The sequence below is a fragment of the Myotis yumanensis genome, unplaced genomic scaffold (assembly GCF_028538775.1).
Source record: "Myotis yumanensis isolate MYYU_CA2020_CCGP unplaced genomic scaffold, mMyoYum1.0.hap1 SCAF_9, whole genome shotgun sequence".
NCBI classification, from domain to species: domain Eukaryota; kingdom Metazoa; phylum Chordata; class Mammalia; order Chiroptera; family Vespertilionidae; genus Myotis; species Myotis yumanensis.
The window spans coordinates 47,059,490-47,079,009 of record NW_027223760.1 but is presented as its reverse complement, the minus strand read 5'-3'; the positions used below and the strand labels follow the sequence as shown (position 1 = coordinate 47,079,009).

Here is a 19,520-nt window from a genome sequence, read left to right as displayed (position 1 = left end):
TAACAGTGAGCATTTCTTCCTTGCTCATGGGTCTGCAGATTGGCAGGGCAGCCCTCCTCCTGCCTTCAGGTCAAGTACAGGCCTTTCCATGAGCCTTATTCTGGGGCCCAGGCCAGAGAGGCTTCAGCTCCTTGGAGCATGTTTTTCTCCTGGGAGAAGGCGGATGCTCCCAAAAGGGCAAGCAGAAGCATGAGAAGGCCCTGAAGGCCTAGGCTCGGAAAGCCTCCCTGCTCCTTCTGTCCTCATTCCACTGGCCAGAGCAAGTTCCATGGCCAAGGCCAACCTTGGGAGAGGAAAGAATGCTCTCACCGTGGAGGGAGGGAAGGGAAGAAAGGGAATATATGCTGGAAAAGTGCAGATCCTCTTAAGTAAGTTGTAATTTCAAACACTCATTTTATAAGTCGGTGTTTTGAGGACGTAAATTAAATGTTCTTGCAGAAACAATATTATGACATGAGATTTTTTTAATACTCAAGCCAGCCAGTTGTGCCATTTGGGGTAGAGCAATAATAGATCTTAGCCATCTTTCCCAACACTATTTCTATAGGACATAATGTATTAAGACTTGAAATTCTCACACACCCCCACATGAGGCTAAGGAATTCTCCTTCTCTCTCCCCTCTTTCCAGCTCTAAGCCATCAGTATAACTGTGGGAACAGGGCTTCCTCCCAGAGAAGCCTCTAGGGACGTCTCTGTATCTTGAACACATTCCCACAACTTTTTTTAAAATATATTTTTATTGATTTCAGAGAGGAAGGGAGCGGGGGGGAGAGATAGAAACATCACTGATTGGCTGCCTCCTGCACAACCCACACTGGAGATCGAGCCCACAACCCGGGCATGTGCCCTGACCGAGACTCGCACTGTGACCTCTTGATTCATAGTTCGATGCTCAACCATTGAGCCACACCGACTGGGCTCCACAATTTTTTATTTCTTCTTTTCTATGTTCTGGGGATTAAACTGGCTGCTTCTTTTTCTAATGCCACTACCTAACTTTCTTCTTCTTAGACTCTGGAAAGAGAGAGCTGTCTCAAGAATTTTGCCCCTACTCTCCTGTCCTTTGGGAATTCTTCCCTTCCTTGTAAAGCTTTTCTCAAAATGCTTGTTGCTATTAGAGACAGTAGAACCGTTCCGTGAACGAGCTCCTTCCTCTGCTTGTCCTTTTGCTCTTGGTTTTCAGAAGACACTGTGAGGAGGCTAGTACCCATGGACTGGTAGGGAGCTCAGGATAAGCAAGATTTCTGGGGACTCAAAAATTCACCTGAAGTTATATGTAGTATTTTCTATGTGAACATGGTTTCCTATGTCAATCACGTTTAACAGAGCTCCTGAAGAGCAGAAACCCAGATTAAACGGAAGTGGTCTTCATAGCCATAATAATGTTAAGTCTTTAGATTACATAGAAGACTCAAATACATAGACATGTGAGATACCCAGCTCACTGCAGTGCATCTTGCCTCACAGAGATGGAAAAGCTGTTATAGCTTCCCTGCGACTTGTGAACTCCCAGGGCAATGCTTGCCACCTGCTGGGTACTCCTGCGGTGTTGGTGGAAGGAAAAGTGTGGACTTGAAGAACAAGATTGCTTGGGGTTGGATTGGAAATGGACTGAGATTAGGGAACTTTTCTGGCTAATTGATTAGGAATCAACAGTTTGGGGATGGAGATCGCTGCTCCACGGGTTCACCTTTTCCTCCTTTCACTTTCTACCTGCACTTTGAGTTCACAGCCTGGAATAGAGTTTAGAGACTTGAATTGAATCTAACGGGTTCCTTCTGGGGATGCTGCTAGCCGTATGGCACTTTGATGTGAATTAGAAGGAAGGCATCCCTCTGCTGTTGTAGCTCAGGGGCAGGGTGCATGGCTGGCTAGTAGATTAGGATAATTAGCATCTAGATTTTAGCCTGACACGCCTCCTCCTTAATAGAGAAAGCTTTTATTTCCTGGCTTGACATGTGTTGGTTTTTTTGTTGTTATTTTGTTTTGTATTTTATTTCGGGAATTTGTCAGAAACTGTTTTGGTTTGGAGAGCAGTTCAGTAATTACCCTTTACACTTGAACGACACCGTGCCGTTCTCTGCTCATTGACAAACCTTGTAGGAAGACTTCAGAGATAGGGTGAAGTCTCTGACTATGGCACAGTTTGCTAGCATTAGAAAAATCACTACCTAAAGAAAATGACATGCCTACTACAATAATAATAATAATAATAATAATAATAATATATTTTAAAGGACCTGGGTGAGTTGTAGAGAAATTCTGGGTAGTAACAGTCCACAGGCAACCCAAAAGGTGTTGCCTTTTTCTGAGGGGCAGTTTATACATTAAGGATATATATAAAATGAGAACTGTCTACAGCAAGCATGTCAAACTCACGGTCACGGGCCGCATACAGCCCACAACAAATATTTTTGTGGCCCAGCCAATATAATGGCATGTAATTATATAATAAAAATTTCATAACTTAATTTCTACAATATCGTGTTATACTTAATCATTAATAACAAACTGCAGTGTTCACTAATGACTGATTACTATAATCGTTTTGCATTCATTCATTTCCCTTACGCGCAGGTGCACCATTTCTCTCCACTAATACTAGCAGCGAATATTTTAGCAGCCGATTGCCACATCATTAGTCTGTACTGACTTGTTTGGTGTGTGCAACAGGAAATATTTCACTTTCGGAGAAAAGAAACATAGGTTTATTTGCGTTATGCTTATTAATTTATGCAGTTATTCTGTGTCTGGTAAATTAATGTTCAAGAAAAAATACTAATTTTTATTAAAATGTTCTATTATTTTATGTTAACAATTACTCATTTCAGCCCTTTGTATTCAGCATGTCTCTATCGAAATAAACCTACGTTTCTATGAAAACTGAAGCTTTTGTTTTTTTTGCGGCCCACATAAACTTAAACCTTGTTTATTTGGCCCGTGTTAGTCTTTGAGTTTGACATGCTTGGTCTACAATTTACTTAGTGCCCCTTGAAATAGATACTCATTCTCATTAGAGACACACATAATTCATGGTAGTGAAGATGTAACTGCCCGAGCACATTTTTTTAAAGGAACATGTTTCATGTCAATCGATTTCTTTTTCTTTATCTCAGAAGTGCTTGACATTTAATCCAGCCAAAAGAATATCTGCCTACGGTGCCCTGTCTCACCCATACTTCCACGACCTGGAGAGGCGCAAGGAGACCCTGGATTCCCACCTGCCGCCCAGCCAGAACAGTTCGGAGATGAATATAGCCTGAGCTCCCAGCAGCTGCCTCAAGCGGATCCCCTGGTGTCTTATGGGTCCCCCTGCGTCAGCCCCTGCAGAGCTGCGGAAGATCACCAGCCGGGGACCTTCTAGCTGCCGTCTTCTGGGTGGGCTCTGCTTCTCCGAGGAAACGGCTTAGTTTACTGTTTGAAATCAATGCAAGAGCGATTGCAGCTTTATGTTCGTTCGTTGTGTGTTTGTCTGTCTGTCTGTGTCAAAACCCTGGAAAAATTCCAGAAGAAGAGAAGCTGCTGACCAATCGTGCTGCCATTTCATTTTTCTAACCTTGAGTGCTGCCAGAGTAAAATGAGCAATCCAGGCACAGCTGATTGTGACGGATCTCCCTGCAGCTGCCGGGCCTGATTTGGTACTTTTGAGTGAACGTGTTGAGTGAGTGTGTGTGTGATTTTGGATCTCTTAAAGTGTTACTCTCTGTAAACGATGAGAATTGAATTCTGGGGATTCAAAGTGACCAGTACGTAACAGGCATCTGTGGACCAAAAATGGTTCACCAGGATGGGCTCCTGAAATTAGAGAGTTGAGCCTATGTCCTCAGAATTTCTCTTCTGGCCACAAGTAGTAAATTTGTTAATAGTGAAATGTTCACTATCTAGATGAAGTTTTAGACACACATCAAAGAGGAAAAAAAAGTCTAGTATCTTTAAGAGACCTATTTTTTAAAGCACACATTTCATTTACTCTTCCAAAAGCTGAATTTACTCATTCTAAGTACATTTTAACCTGTATAAAATGCTTTATTGTTTCTTTTTTGTAAATGCCCTATAAGCTTTTTTCTCACTTGCTTTGGTTTTAGGGAATGCATCTCAAATAGGTCCAAAACATAGAGAAAGCCTTTATTTCCTGGTTTGAAATGTATTTCCTTTTTGGTTCTTTTGTTGATGTTGTGGATTTTAGGAGTTTGTCAGAAACTATTTCCTCATTTGGTTTAGAGAGTAGTTCTCTGACTAGAGACAGGAATGCCATTTGAATTTTTCCACCTGTGACACTGTACTTTTTCTACAATGCACTGCCTTGTTTGCGAAGTATCCATCTTTTCTATCCCCCAGTGCCTCGGATAAATATTACTACCCTTACATTACCGATGACAGATTACTTAAGCTGTTTGCATGCACTTTCTTCTTTCTTTCAATGAACCTTTCGTAAAGAGATTCAGATTATGGTTTATGGCTCTAATTCCACGATCCCTAACAGGGTCCCTTATGCTCTCATTCTAATGCAGTCTTCCTACCTGTCAGTCCCCGTTGTTACCTAGACAATGAGTGGAAGACTGGTTCTTCTCTATCACCAGCACATAGATGGCTTTAAACTGTTACTTCGTGTTTTACATTTTTATGGAGTATATTATCAGTGTAGTATCTGAGGGAATATCTTTTAACTATTTTTTTTTTTTTTTTTAGAAAGAAATATTTACTCTAATCTTTCCTCCTTCCTTCAGGCTGTGCTCACTTCCAGTGCCTCGTGCACACTCCTGCTCTCTGCGGAGCCAGCCTGACTCGGGCATTGTGAATAGCTTTACTCTTCCTCTTGCCATTTTCTCTGTAGATACTTTATAGTTCATGCCATCTCTGCCTTATGTGTGGTGAGTGCTCATTTGGCTCTAATAAGCAGAAGACACCAAGTAAGTATGTTTGAGGAATTTTAGCTACTTTGCCTTCTGACTCATGTTTTGAGTTCATGCAACCATTAGACCATGTTTTAAGGTTAGAGCTTTCAATGAATGGACATTGCTTCGCTGAGTAGAAAATATTCCAGGTGATGTTTGTGTGTAGTCAAGCCTTACCGAATTCCTCACAGCTTAATATTGTATGTGACTATCTTGAACAAGAGAAAAATTGGGAGTTTTCTCCTTGACAGTTTTTCAGATCAGGAACCATTCTTTTTTTAATCCATTTTTTAAATAGTGTTCTGATTCAGTAACTTGAAGAGCAGGAAAATTATTCTAAAGTAAGATATGGTGTTCCCCTATGAACCAGGAGATCACAGTTCAGTTCCTGGTCAGGGCACATACCTAGGTTGCAGGCTTGATCCCCAGTAGGGAGCGTGCAGGAGGCAGCCGATCAATGATTGTCTTCATTGATGTTTCTATCTCTCCCTGTCCCTTCCTCTCTGAAATCAATAAAAATATTTTTTTTAAAAATAAATAAAATAAAGACACGGATGAGAAGATGGGCCATAAGAATGTTTTACACTTTCTTCATTGTGACAGAATTATGTTTTGTCACCACTGTAAATGCTTGAGATATAATTAATCCAGAGCATTTAGGACTAGGTAGACTAGCATTCTCCCATGGAAATGTGAGTTCTGCCTTTTCTTTTGGTTGGGAGCAATATACAAAGATGTTTTTGCTGGGGCCTAGAAATTGAATTTTACAACTCATTGCACTGATTGATTATGAGCTTTTCTGTTAGTATTCATGGCTAGAGTGAACATAACTTGAGTTTTTGCTTTTGCAAAAGTTTTCACAAGTTTGCTCTAGAAAAATGCAGCTGTTCTAAACTGGAATTTTTTCAGCATTCTTTAGAATTTTAAACAAGAGCTCAACTTTTATTTCTAGCATATGCTTTGGGGTCATTTCTCAGTAGTGTGTATAAAGAAAACTTAAAGCACAAACTTTAAGGTATTAGATCCTTGGCAGATTATCCTCTGCTAGGCAAAATGAGAGGGCATCTCAGCCTCTCTGAACTTGTTAAGAGTCTGCTCCAGCTCTTCCATGATTGTGGCTGTGACACTTGAGTGATTACTCTCCTGTTTTCTGTTATTTCCATCAGGCTCACCACGTCTGAAATCCAGATCCCACACAAGCGCCCTTGCTGTTAGGTTCTTGGAAGCATATAGCAGAGCGCAAATTTACTGAATGCACCGCATTCTTCTGTGACATATGTTTTCAGACATCTTTGCCAGAAGCTAGGCAGTGGTCAGCTGTAAAGGTCAGACTGGCCCAGAGTTACCTGGAAGCAGCTTATAGCAGTAGAAATATGGTGAGCGATTTGAAATCACATTTGAATTTCTCTCTAGGACTGGTCCAAGAATGTACATGATAGTTTCTATATCATATTCTGTCCTGGCAGCCCAAGCATTGTGGGAACTGTTGTGCAGGGTAGACTTGTTAAAACGTACATTTACAAAGAGTAAAGAAGAAACTTGCCCCTTTAGTCATAATAGTTAGCTGTTGCATGGCAAAGGTTAATAAAGCCCTGACCCTATTGCCTTAAAAACACAATTTGTAAGAGCTTGTAAGAATCAGGTGCATTGGAGCCTCCCACTTCATCTCTCCTTTGGAGTGGGTGGGAACTCAAGGAGCAAAGAACCAGTTTTGGAAGAAAGCTCTGGGCCACTTCAGATTCTTTCATTCTCATGATTTTCTCTCAGGAAACACGCACTGTGAATGGCAGGATTTTTGTTTAGCCCCAGGTGACTTACTAAAAATTGTTCAAAATATTCACCTAAGAATAGAATCTCAGCCTTTTAGTTTTAAGTAAAAATGAATATTTCAGAATGCACAGGATGTTAATATTTTAAAGAAAACGTGTACTTTTTAATAGAGAAATTTATAGTTTGACTCCATGATGTGGTCCTACCCATAATGATGAGAAAAACACTTAAATTGTACCAAACATTTTGAATCTTAAATTATGTATTTAAAATGAGCTTTTAACCAATTATAGCTCCTTCTCTGAAAAGTAGTGCCAGTAAGAGTCAGTAACGGCAATTTCTACCCATCATGGAAATTTAATCATGTAAGCTTCCTAATATAAACATATTAAATTTCTTCTCTCCAAAGAATTGCTTCTTTTCTTTTAAGTGACAGCTTGACTATTTTTATGATAAGCATATGAGAGTTATCACACATTTTCCAAAAGCAGGCTGTGTTGCATACTTGGCTCTAAGAAAGAATAATGTTAAAAGTTTAATAAGCTCCGAGAATTACTTAATTATGTTGATATAGAGACTATAGAATATTTACTTTGGCAAGAAAATACTGAAATGTTATCAATTCATAGATATTGTTAGAATTCACAAGAATGCATGTTTTACATTGTGATATAAAAATAAAGATATTAAATGATTTCTAATTCTTTAAAAATCAAAAAAAGAGCAAGCTATCGATAGAGGAAATTCTAGAGAAAATTAAGGTATTTAAAGAAGAATATTTCAAAATGAAATATATTTTGAGGGACATATATTTTAACAAACATATTGTAAGAATTGATATCGAAGTCATCTGACAACTATGAACTTGGAAAAGCCATTTCAAACAATTACCGTTTCAAAAATTGAGCTGAGCAAACTAAACCATCTGTATTCCTTTCTCATTTCATGGAAAAAAGCAGCCATATGAAGCTACACTTGTTAGGCAAGTCTAAGATTGTTCTTTTAAAAAAAGTAAATTTTAAAAAGGCATGTGCTTCCTATGCCATCAGGACTTTTGAATAATTGTGAAACCCAAACCATTTACTATGTGCATATGCATTTAATGCATGCAGATATATGAATAGGAAGATAGTTCCATATTTCTTCTCCGCAGTGTAGAAACTTCTTGAGGTGACCAAAGAGCTGTCAAGCCACGTGAGTCCTCAGAAGATTAGTAATGGTGTTTTCCTCAAAAGCATAAGAAAATGGCATTTTCATTTCTTATCAATGCAATTTTCAAACTAGTTTTGTTACATACCTATATCTCAAGCATTTCTAACATCTGCTTTTTCAGAAAATAAACCAAAAATATTCTTTTGGCCTTTTCTATCATCTGACCTTTGGAAAACAACAAAAAGAGGAGGGTTCTGATTTTCTCAATTAGTTGTTTTCGCTTGTGTGTGTTTTTTAATGATGTATGAATGGGCTATTTCTCAGCAATCCAGGGAGTTCATTTAGATAAATGAATAGACTTCCATCAACATACTTGTTTCCTTGATACTGGTGCTCTGGCCTTCAAGAAGAAAACAAGAGCCACCTGAAAAGAAGTAATGGCTTTTTTCAGGCAGCAATTTAAGTTCTGTTACAGCAATTGGAAGTTAATATTGTAGGGAAAAGAGATACAAGGTCTTTTAAAATCCACACTCTCCTAAGAGATGAGCTTTCTTGTTTTATTCCAGTATATGCCACAAGGTGGCACTTTTCATGGAGGCTGGGAAGGGGGGTTGGAGGGGGGGGATCTGAGCCTAGGCTAAAGAGGTATTTCTGAAGACTTCATTCTAATTGTATTTTTGTGCACATACTTAACTCTTGTCTAGCACTTGTTTTTTAGGAGGCAAATAGTCTTCATACTATTCTGTAACTTAGACATTTTAGTTGTTAGCTAAGTTCTGAAGAATTGCAATTAAATTTTTCTGGAGGATGGATAATACTCTCATTTTGATCATTTAAGTGGATAAAGAAAGCTTAGGCATTCATTTATTTAAGATGCATTTTTGAGGTAGCTAAATACCTCACTTTTCTAGGTGCAAAAGTTTCCAAGATGCACAGACTTACTACTAAAAAGGCAGCACTAGGTCTTGTTAGGAGTGTAAAACTCCACCAGTGCCCCAGCCCACGTACCAAACCCATGTTTGCTGCTTTCACATCCCCACATCTCCTACCATCGTGGCCTTTAGACATTAATTCAGTGTCTTAACTCTAATTTTAAAAACGGAGGAACAAAATAAGTAGCACATCAGTTACTAAATAGCAAAACTATTTTTTTCTAAAGAATTGGCTATGCTGAAATAGCCCTGAAATACTAAAAGACCTGCTAATTTTTACATTTGTATAAGCACAAGTGTAAATTCACAGAAAATTACAATTTAAAATTTTTTTGTCTAGACATGAGTATGATAATTTAGGAATATATCTACACTAGCTTTTAATTTCTCCATTTGTGTAGTTCTCGGCAATTTTATTATAGATATAAATATAGATATCCCTATACTCATGTTTTAATTCACAGGTCTGCCCCAAAACCCATTAACCCCCAAGTTTTAGTTCATTTTAGAAGTCACTTTCCCCAGTTAGTGTCATTGAAATTTAGGAGGAAGGAAATCACAGTATTTTTCAGAGTTTCCTTAACACAGCATAAGAGAAGGCAGTTTATTCCTAAGGAGCGAGGGAAATTCCATAGTGCCTGCTTAGCTTTCCTAAAGGGTAGCCAGCAGGCAAGTCTCAGTAATTCACACTGAATCAAAATAACGCACACACCAGAGGCTGTCCAAAAGCTCATAAATCATCGGCCTCGTCCCTCTGCTTCAAGTCCCACTGAAGCAGGTTACAATTCAAGGCCGAATTCGAGCCACGAATTTTGTATCAGTTGGGCCAGTGTTAATTCTGCCCGAACCCCTTCGGGGCGCGCTGCACGGGCCCCGCCCCTTTGGCTGTAGAGCGGCAGTGGGCGGAGCTGGCTGGGACCCGCCCGCCGCTCACCTGTTTTTGCTGAAATGACGTGCAGACCCGGCTGGCAACGCCGTGGTCCACGTGCCTGCTGCTGTCTCCGAGGCATCTGTTCTGCAGTCTTCGGGCGTCAAATGTCCCGAGAAGTAAACGGGTGTCTTCTGTACATAAATAAGTACAACACAATTCTCCGGAGTTCAGGTAGTAAAGAGATGCTGCTCTGTATGAAGCTATCGGGCATCTCTCAAGCTCTAAGCTCAGTTGCTTTTTTTCTTTTTTAAGAGGATATGTGTAATTACAGGAAAGTTTTGTTTTTTTTCAATTTTCTATCATTCTACATATATGATGGCAAAAGATATGCCTGGAAGGGTTTTGTTGTGTAACTTGTTTATTTTCTGCTTCATCCTCAGTTGCCAAAAGCTCCTAACTCTTCTTCCAATTTTTTGTCTTTTTTTTTTTTTGTCAAGTAATTAAAGATATGTAAGCAAAGTATCTGGTGTAGTAGGGGAATTTCCTGGTTAGAGGAACTTTTGTGTGAATTGTTTTGTTAAGCAAATAATCCTTTATTTTAGGTGTTTGGATTGTCAAATGTAGGTTTTTCTTAAAGGGGACACATAACTATGATATTACTACCAAGAACTATGACTGTAGCACTAATCAGCAAGCATATTGGTAGAGCCACACAGTTAAGTTCTAGCTTTCTGTGGTTTCTAGCCAAATTCCGTTGATGTGCTTAGGTTACAGTCCTGCAGATACCCTGTATACCCTCACTTGAAAGTTTCTGATTTTAAGTTTTATGAAATGCTATAACATGTATTAGCTAGCAATAGTTCTATGCTCACCAGCAACTCTGAACTTGACCTTGAAGTCTCTGAATAATGAAAATAGATTTCAGCAATAATACATTTATTGAACACCCCCCAAGTGCATTATATATCTTCTCATTTTGGTCCTGTGTTTGCAACAATGTACACATGACTGTTATAGTTCCTCACTTATTTGTATTCATTTATTTTGTATGACAAATGATAAATACATTAGTACATGGAGTGAATAGCATCAACTACCCCTAGGATCAGCACTTAACAAGGTGGAAAATATCTATTTCAAGTTTTTCTACTTTTGCATAAATTATTTCTATTATTATTCATTTATATTATTTATTGCTGCATCACACTAGTCCTGTGAAAGTTCAACTAAAGGCAGACCGCATTAGGGTATGCATTTAACCTTCATGATCATGGTCTTGACGGAGCTAAGAAAGTAAAGATTAGACTAAGCCCCCGTGTAAGCTGCATGCATTTTAACTTGACAGTAGAATTTAAGTCTATAGCTATAGTGTTTTTGTGTCTACATGTTTTAATTATCATTATGTAAGGAATTAAGGCAAAGGAATTTGTAGTTGTTCTTTTGTCAAATATGCATATAATAATATAGTGTGAAAATATAGCAACAGTAAAAACTACAGACAGAAAAGCATCAGATACTGCCTTAATTTAGGGACTCTGCCAGATGGCCCTTGGAGTTGATGCCAGGCCAAGACCATGGGTGCCAGTGCAGAGCCTCTTGTCTGGCCTAGAGAAGAGCCTCCACGTGCGATCTAGAGCCCTCATAGGCATTGTGTGCAGTAGTGGGAACAGGTAGTTTTGGTGCAAGGAGAGCAGTGTGAGAGTTTTCTGTAGAAGCTGAACTGTCAGCTTGTGCCTTGAAGCTTCCAGAATGTGCTAGATGGAGAAGCCCAAGTTTCCGTGCTTTACGCGACTTGGTTTTGTGCAGAAGCAATCCAGTCTGGTAGTAAAAACAAGGACTGCGTGTACAGTAGTCAACAGTGGGATCTTAATAACCAGCAATTCCCAACAACCTCAAAAGCTTGTTGCATTTCTGGTGTTTTAGGTTTTGATCTGAAGGCTAAATGGCAAGTGTTTGGTCTAGCAGAGCAGGGTGTGTTAAGAAGAGCATAGTATCGGTGCCCATAGATGGCAGGTTAGAACTAGAGGGTCTTGCAGGATTATCATTTCTGAGATGTGTGAAATGTAGTCATGTTTCTGCATTCCCATAGGGCCTAGTGAAAACGTTCTTCTAGGCTTCAGCAAGGGTGTCACAACCAGTGGGCTTTTTTTTTTTTTTTTTTTTTTTACTTAGACTAGGAAATGTTCTAAGAGTAGAAAAAATCTTAATTTGGACATTTGCTTTGTTGGTTTCTGTTTTTGAAATCACAGTTCTGGAGGTGTAGAGACTGTGCATGTGCATGTCAAATACTAATCTAGGCTGTGTGAGCCAGCCCAGGAGAGCTAATGTTCGCCCATCCCCTGTATCTCTTCCTCCTTCCCTCTGAGGTGCTCCCTGCCCTCATCCTGGCCAGTCCATGTGGTGCTCTCCATCCTCCTCTGCTGTTCTTTGGGCATCAGGGACATGATGAGAGATACTTTTCAGCATCACGGGTGTGCTCAGGCTTGGCCACCGTCCTTACCAGACTTTCAGCTGGCCACAGTCATCAAGAGAAGGTTCCTGGTGCTGGGCACAGAGTGCTCACAAAACCAATCCCAGATGCCCTCTAGCATCTTTGTATATACCTTGATTTTTAAGCCAAGTCATTCTACAGAGCATTCAGTTTGGGCTGTGATACAAAGAGAAAAACTAACCAAGAATACAAACCACATTTCAGGCTGCTGTTTTCTGTCCATTTACAGGCTATCCTTTTACTGTATTTCTTCATACTTGAAACTCATTCCGCTATTTTAATATCAGGGTACAGACTTATAAGGGTGCATGTTTCTTAAAGGTGCAAAATTACTCTCATTCCGTTTGCTCATGTCGCTACAGAATGCTCTGGTTTGGTGCTTTGGGTTCAGCAGGTCAGAGAAGCAGTGTGGAAATTTACTGTCTGGAACATAGTCTTACAAGAATGTTGGCAGATGGCTTGATGTTAGATAAGGCTCTGCTCTTTTCTCTGCACACAAGGTTGAGAGTTACCACACTGGCCTGGCAGGTTCAGCTGGGTACCCTTCCTCACAGGGTACATAAACCCCAGTGCTCTCCAAAAGTGGGGGAGGGGTGTGTGCAGCTCTCTGAAAGCAGGGAATCTCCCTACATATCAGGATCATTTACCCTTAAAGAAAAACGGCCTCCGGTGTAAACAGGAACAGAATGGGGAGGACTGTCTCACTCTAGTGACCATCCCTCCTTTCCATAAAGAAAACCCTCCTGAGGAGGAAAAAAAAAAAAAAAAAGAAAGTTAAGAAAGCTTATCTGTAAAGTTATCCTCTTCATAGTACCCTGAGCTGAATAATCTTGCTTCCTTCCTATAGGTAAATTAAAATGCAGGTCAGTTGATCTAGACCTGAAGAAGAAAATAAAAAAGTAGGTGTTTGTATAGATGAACTATGCAAGCCAATGGCCACCAAAACTTACATTAAATACCCCATCACTAGCCATCTGTTTTTAAGTGCTCAAATAAAGAATGTTTTATGAACCCGGGTTTCTGAGATCAGAGGTAGCCATTCTAGCATGCGCCTTACTCTTAAGAATTACTTGGAGAGAGAACTGCCAGTAGTGAACACTGCAGTGGCGAAGCTAACATGTCAGAAAATTCAGAGGGTTGCAGATCAATAATCCTTTGGAAACTGGATGTCTTACTGGGTGCTAGAATGCAATTTTGGGTATTTATTTTCAGATAATGGAAAATTTATTGTTCGTTAAGAATTGGTGTTGAAATGTCATTGTTTTCTCCTATACACAAGCTCAATGGAAGCAAAAATATGCTTTGTATACTTGTCATGCTTTCTGTATTTCTTACAAGAAGATTGGTAGCAAATAAAAATAATAAAAACAGCGATTTAAACAGCTTTCTTGGAGATGCGTTACTATCCTATTTTTTATTATAATGTAAAATGAATATAATCGCAGTCAGTAAAGTAACATTTAATAAAATCAGTTTCAGCAGAATGTGTTTTAAACTTCAAAGAGACTCCTTTTCAGGCTTCAAATGTTTTTAAAAAGTAAATAGCAGTTCCTTGTGCTTAGAGCTTCAGTCACAGCTATTCAATAAGCTCTTATGAGTTGACCGTGCTAAGCACTGAAGAACTGAAAACGAGTGAGGCACGGGCAGTCCTTTCTGACGCTTACAGGTGGAACCTGTGGAAAGGTTTGTGTGACCAATTGCTGATGACCTGGAGATGAGCCAAAAGTTTGCATCAGAAGCGATGTTTGAGTGGACTCAAAACAAGTCCATGTTTGCCAGCCCGACAAGGAAAAAGACTTCCCGTGTGCAGAGGCATGCAGTTCTGAAAGAGCGGGCAGCAAGACTGCAGAGGCCACACCTGGAGCAGTAGCTTTCAGACACCGGGATCATAACCTATAGAAAAAATAGAATCTAACCACATGATCTGTACATATATACACACATGGACTTATATCAGAAACTTGTATTTCACAAAATGATGCGATGTGTCCCATACATGTTCTGTTTTATTATCCTCCACTCTGAAAACACTGGTGGCAACCCACCAAACTGATTTCATAACCCCACTAATAGGCCATGACTTAATATTGGAAAACAACTAGTCAAGGGTTGTAGGGGAAGCTGTATGAAGGAGTCAGGAAGTGATGTCATGAAGGGCTCAATATACCATATAAAGGAGTTTGGAACCACCGAAGGATTTGGGAGGGTGATAGTATTTGTTAATGTTGACCCATTTTTGTTCCACCATTTATATACTAGATGCAGAGTGACAGAGCAAGCAGTACCTCGATACACACAACAAAGCCAACATGGGGTCATAGCTGCTGCCTGATACATGTTCCCCTTTGTGTGTGCAATACCAGGTATTTGTCAATTAGTCCATCAGAGTTCCCTGGGAATTCTCTCGTTAGGACTTGCCTCAGTTATGTTTAACAGGCCCTAAGTTGTGGCTAGATTTTTAAAACTACATGAAATATTCAGGAGGGATAATAAAAGGAGTCAAGATTTTGATCTTTATTACAAAAATTCAGTTAGTAATTTATTTTAAGAGGTCAGTCATAGTTACACTAATACATGTTTACAAGCCATAGGTATGTACAACCAGATTAGACTGGACCCTTGTTTTCAAAGCAGTGTACAGAAAGATCCTCCAACCAGTCATCTCTGGTTATCTCTGCTCTACTCACATAGAACCTCATTTCATTGACAGCCTTTTGCCACTGATTCGGCCCTTAGTGGTGTCAGTCCAACGTATATATACTTCCTTGTTCTCTAGGGAAGAACTGGTGGATGGGCCCCAGGAGGCCATGCTTGTTCTGCAAACACCACTTTTCCTGGACCATGTCAGTCTCTTACACGTCTGGAAGTTCAAGTCAGGGTGACCACATTTCTCCTCATGTATGCAGAGGATCGTGGGTGCCAGTCTGTGGAGAGAAGGAAATATGCAGAGACTGAATCCAGCCAACCTTCTGGTGCCTGTTCCCTGGGCTCGGAAACGCCCCATATCCTTAGAAAAAGAGTCTGCTCCAGATTTTTTTTTTCTTTCAATGTCTGTAGCCCAAGTAAATTTCTGTTAATTGCGGCAAACATCCTAATACAGCTTCCTCCTCCACTCTATCTGCACGGCAGCATGGGGCCCCTCCTCTGCACTGTAACTTAAAGCTAGTGAAAAGCTAAGTCGAAAAATTGTGTACTTATTTCAGTGTAGATAAGAACAAAAAAATAGTAGAGCCTGCACTTTTCAAATTGGGGTTCCCAGAAACCTGGGGTATACAAGGGAGGATACAAAGCTAGATAAACAAGGTCTACCTTCCTCAATACTCAATTTTACTTAAAAGAAAAGAAAAATGTTTCTTATTAAAGATGCTCTTTATAAAATACATTTTTAAAAAGGTGTAGAATAGAATGCAACATTCAAATTTTTAAAATAATATAGCCAACTTCAAAGACATTTTATGATTTTAATAACTACACAGGACTATGCCACCAGATCCCCTTGACACAATTCACTCTCCTGTGGAAAATTTTGGGAAGTACTGTATCAGCCAAGAGGAGGCAGCACTTGGAAGGGGGCCCATTGTTCTGAATGCTATGCCTCCTGTGGTCTCTAGGATTCCTCATTGGAAAATGACATCTGTTTGGACAGTGTATGCAGAAACCTGCTAAGGAAAGTCAATTTACTTACATTCACTGAGCATCTACCACTGGCCTCCACTCTCAAAGAGCATCTGGTAGGCAGGAGTGTCAAGAGAAGCGTTGGTTCAATGGTGATGGTTAATGACAATAGACCCTTGTTGGATTTCATTGTGATACAGTTAGTCAACTGTGGGTGCAGCAAAAATGGCACTCTGTAGAGGGAGAAGGGGGTTCAGTAAACCCAAGGGCCAGGCATTCTGGAACATTCCATACAAGCTATCTTATTTCATCAAGTCATTCTTATCAACTCCAAGTGAGAAGTAAACGGTGTGGTCAGTTCTGGAAGAAGATTGCATATCACATGTAAGAAAGAAATACAATTGCATACTTTAGGCTCTAGAAGTGCTTGGAACAGAGTAGAAGTTCAATTTGTGTAGAATGAATAAGTGAATGAGTTTCCAGTGACCAATTTATATGTAACTGTCAATATGAAATGATTACATGCTCACCATAAAGTACTTAAAGAACACAAAAACTACAAAGAAAAAAAGTATTTCTTAAAATGCCACCTTGTAGATAAAATCATTTCTAACGTTTTGACAAGTTTTGGAATACCAAGCTTTACATAGATACATGCAAGTTATGGAACTACAATTTTACTCTTGGAGACAAGCTGTCCAACCCATTCAATACTAGTAAATTGTGCTCTGGGGATTATTTGTTTGTTACTTTACATCGTATCCTGGATAACTTGTCGTTTCAATGACTACAAATCTGTATCACCATCTGTTATGGCTGCATAGTATCCCACTGTATAAATGTACTATAATTTACATAGCCAATCCTCTATTAGTAGGTATTTCTCCCCACGCTATTCCCACTTTTCACTGTATGAAACAATGCTTCCATGAGCAGTACTGTGCATGCATCTGTTTGTATGTGTCGGCAGTTTGATTTAAGCCATCTAATCTCTGGAAACTTGTTTACTCATTCATTCAACCACAAGTCAAAGGATGCCTGGAGCCACAGGAAGCCAAAAGAAACAGGGAGAGCCTTCACTGGGATCACGGCCCTGTGGACACCTTGATCTTGGACTTCAAGGCTCCAGAACTGTGAGAAAATAAATTTCTGTTGCTTAAGCCACCCAGTGTGTGGTACATTGTTGTGGCAGCTCTAGCAAAATAATACAATAATTCAATGGGGAAAGGACAATCTTTTCAACAAATGGTTCTGGAGAAATTGGATATCTATTTGGGGGGAAATTGAACCTTGATCCTTACCTCATAAGAAGAAAACATAAAAGGAAGTCTTGTGACTTTGGGTTAAGCAAAAATTTTTTAGAGAAGACACAAATGGGAAATATTGATAAATGGCACTTCATCAAATTTAAAACTTAGGCTCTTTGAAAGACATTCTTAAGAAAATAAAAAGGCAAACCACCAATTGGGAGAAAAAGATTGCAAAACATTCTGGCAAAGGATTAGTATTCAGAAAAATAATCTACTTTTTTAAATGGGAAAAAGATTTGAAATGACACTTTACCAAAGAAGATTATTTAAAAAAAAAAAAAAAAAGAACCTAAAAGATGAACAACTGCATTAGTCATTAGGGAAATATAAATTAAAACCACAATGAGGTATCCCTACACACCTACTAGAATGGCTAAAATGTTTAGAATAGGGAACACCAAGTATTTTTTTTTTAAATATATTTTATTGATTTTTTACAGAGAGGAAGGGAGAGAGATAGAGAGTTAGAAACATCGATGAGAGAGAAACATCGATCAGCTGCCTCCTGCACATCTCCTACTGGGGATGTGTCCGCAACCCAGGTACATGCCCTTGACCGGAATCGAACCTGGGACCTTTCAGTCCGCAGGCCGATGCTCTATCCACTGAGCCAAACCGGTTTCGGCGGGAACACCAAGTATTAATAAATATGTGAAACAACTAAAAATCTCACCATTGATCTCAGTAATGCAAAATGACATAGCCATTTTGCTGGGGGTTAAAGTTAAACATATACTTATAATTCAATTCAATATTCTACAGCTTAATGTATTTACAATTCAATGTAAATATATTCTAGGTATTTAACTTGAAAGAAATGGTAACATACACAGGAACACCTATATATGAATGTTCATAGCAGCTTTATTCATAATAGGCAAAAAAAAATCCAAATGTCCATCAAAAAGTCAATGAATATGCAAAATGTTATTTATAAATGCAGTGGCTACTACTTAGCAATAAAAGGGAACAGCTGTTGATATAAACAACATGAGTGAATCTCAAAAGTATTGTGAAAGAGGTCAGACACAAAAGGCTACCTCCTATTTGATTCCTCTTATATGAAACTCTAGAAAAAGCAAAAAACAAATCAGTAGTTTCCAGGGGCTAGAAGACAGGGAAGGGAATTAATTAAAAAGAAATACAAGGGAATTTTTTATAAAAAATGAAAATGTTCTATATCTTGATTGTAGTGGTGATTACATGACTGTATACATTTGTCAAAACTCATCAAACTGTACATTTTAGACTGGTAAATTTTATTATATGTAAACTACACTTCAGTAGAGCTATGTGTTTTTTAATTAAAGGCATTCTCTTTCAACGCTAACAAAAGCCAACCTGAAATAAGAGGCCAAAAACTTTTATAGTTTGTGAGTCACCTCAGTAAGGATAGAACAAGGGGAGAATTATAGTGAAATTATTACACATTGATTCACTTAAAGCACTCATGAATATCAGGAATTTTCCCTTCTGAGTCATTTTACTTGGTAACTTCCACTGCCTTTGTCCATTAATAGTACTGAACTAGGGGTTTATTACTTGCATTTCATAATTCAAAATCCTGGTTTTAAAAAATCCTCTTTATGTCTTGTACACTGAGAAATATCCCTGTCAAGAGCACAAAGTAATCACGTTTACTGGTCACTGTTTTTTCTCAATGTCGGTAAAATTGCATCCAGATGTTACATGGTGAGTATGGAATCAGAGAAAGGGGAGTTGATTAGCTGAGCAATCTTTCATAAAATAAAATAAATCAGAAAAGAAGGAGATATGGTGAAAAATAAAAACCCCTATGCCCTGTCCCCCTCAACCCACTACTACTATTATGAAGTAACCTACACTAAAGGTTTATTGGGTAAACTTTTCAGAAAATTTTCTGGACATATTCAAGCATATATATGTAATAATTTGAACCATATGCGATTGCCATCCTTATAGGTTAGAGATTGCCGCATATCAACAATTTCATATAGTTCAACCAATATTTATATTCTATTGTTAATGCACATGCTCTCATATTCTACATAGAGTTCTGCGCTTCTCTCTCTTAATATGTAAAGTGGCCATTCTTCCATATCAACACATGCAGCTGTACATCACTTTCTAAATGCCTAGTTTGTCATTGTATGGTTGTATCATACTTTATTTAACCAGTTCCCTTGTGATGGGAATTTAACTTGTTTCCTGTCTTTTGCTCCCTTGGTTAATAATAGTGGATAATGAAAATAGCTGTCTTCAAACATTAAAGCGCTCTGCTTCCATCTCCAGTCTAGGGATGTGCCCACCCAAAGGACAGACGCTTGGCTTTATGATTGGGTTTCTATGTCTCTAGCTATTGTTAACATTTTTTGATACTCACACAACAACAATGAAAAGTATGTGAAAACCAGTCAACTATATTATTAAATTTGGATAAAGACCCCCAGTTCCGCTTTAATGTTAAAAATGCCATTTGAGTTAAAATCTTTGAATGCTCTTCA

General features: G+C 38.9%; 1 protein-coding gene across 4 annotated transcripts in view; it reads left to right on the top strand.

Annotated features, from left to right (window-relative positions):
- Nucleotides 1-13,496, top strand: part of CDK6 (cyclin dependent kinase 6) — a 215,761-nt gene extending 202,265 nt beyond the window's left edge. For 3 of the 4 annotated variants that reach the window (XM_070424260.1, XM_070424261.1, XM_070424259.1), the window contains exon 8: nucleotides 1,469-1,654. In XM_070424260.1, coding sequence (XP_070280361.1) covers nucleotides 1,469-1,639 — 171 coding nt within the window. In that variant the 3' untranslated portion in view covers nucleotides 1,640-1,654. Of the gene's footprint in view, nucleotides 1-1,468; nucleotides 1,655-3,117 lie in introns of those variants that run through there. The other variant, XM_070424263.1, reaches the window with a different exon arrangement.
- Nucleotides 13,497-19,520: the final 6,024 nt, after the last annotated feature.